This window comes from Arachis duranensis, chromosome 8, assembly GCF_000817695.3.
Source record: "Arachis duranensis cultivar V14167 chromosome 8, aradu.V14167.gnm2.J7QH, whole genome shotgun sequence".
Taxonomy (NCBI): Eukaryota; Viridiplantae; Streptophyta; class Magnoliopsida; order Fabales; family Fabaceae; genus Arachis; species Arachis duranensis.
The window spans coordinates 27,785,020-27,786,292 of NC_029779.3; the positions used below are offsets into that span (position 1 = coordinate 27,785,020).

Consider the following 1,273-nt stretch of genomic DNA (forward strand, 5'->3'; position numbering starts at 1 on the left):
CATGTTTTGCATATGGTTTGCTATCTTTGTGTAGTCTTTGCTTTTAGCAGATCTTGTAGGTTTGCATAGAGAAAAGTATCAAAAGCTTAGATCTTTGATTTTTTATTTTTCTGTTACTAAGAAATACATTATTGATTCCTCTCTTCTTTAGTGTTTCCTTTAAACTAGAAATCAGGGAATCAATATGTCGCGAAGATATGATAGCCGTACAACAATCTTCTCCCCTGAAGGACGTCTTTATCAAGTGGAGTATGCAATGGAGGCTATTGGAAATGCTGGTTCTGCCATAGGGATCTTATCAAAAGATGGTGTTGTGTTGGTTGGCGAAAAGAAGGTAACATCCAAGCTGCTGCAAACCTCTTCATCCACTGAGAAAATGTACAAGATTGATGATCATGTTGCATGTGCTGTTGCCGGGATAATGTCGGATGCCAACATCCTCATCAATACAGCTAGGGTCCAAGCACAACGCTACACATATGCCTACCAAGAGCCCATGCCTGTTGAACAGTTGGTTCAGTCTCTTTGTGATACTAAGCAAGGATACACCCAATTCGGTGGTCTTCGACCATTTGGGGTCTCATTCCTGTTTGCAGGTTGGGACAAAAACTTTGGCTTTCAACTCTACATGAGTGATCCTAGTGGAAACTATGGCGGTTGGAAAGCAGGAGCTATTGGTGCAAACAACCAGGCGGCTCAGTCAATACTGAAACAGGACTACAAGGATGACATTACGAGGGAAGAAGCCGTGCAACTTGCATTGAAGGTATTAAGCAAGACTATGGACAGCACAAGCTTGACCTCAGAGAAGATAGAATTAGCAGAGGTTTTCCTCTCACCTTCTGGAAACGTCAAGTATGAAGTTTGCTCCCCAGAGGCATTGAATAAACTATTGGTGAAGTTTGGGGTGACTCAACCAGCAACAGACACTGCCTAGTTTGCTCTGCTCTTCCATTTCTGATGCAGGTTTAATTAATGACAATGCTTTTATTTTTGTAATGCAAGTGACATTGTATTTGCTACACCTATAGTTGATTTTCAACACAGATTGATGATATTTGCTTTCTTGTTGACCTATGATGATTTGTTGAACTTTCAATTATGTTAGTTATTGTGTTGTATGACTTTAGTGTGTCAATTTGTGAAATTAAATTTGTTTTGGTATTTTAGTGCATATTACTGGTTGAAAATAAGATAGAACCTTTTTAGTACACGGACTTTGACTATGATAGGTTGGTTTTTTAACTAGTTTAAAAACCAAAAAACCAACCAA

The 1,273-nt window shown here is 39.0% G+C and overlaps 1 protein-coding gene across 1 annotated transcript; it reads left to right on the forward strand.

Annotated features, from left to right (window-relative positions):
- The first annotated feature begins 130 nt into the window (after positions 1 to 130).
- Positions 131 to 1,067, forward strand: LOC107461885 (proteasome subunit alpha type-4). Its single transcript, XM_016080443.3, has one exon. It carries the CDS (start codon positions 185 to 187, stop codon positions 935 to 937), a length of 753 nt encoding a protein of 250 aa, XP_015935929.1. The 5' UTR covers positions 131 to 184; the 3' UTR covers positions 938 to 1,067.
- Positions 1,068 to 1,273: the final 206 nt, after the last annotated feature.

What these genes read in the sequence shown, in the direction of transcription:
- LOC107461885 (XM_016080443.3), top strand. Translation starts at nt 185, where the DNA reads ATGTCGCGAAGATATGATAGCCGTACAACAATCTTCTCCCCTGAAGGA.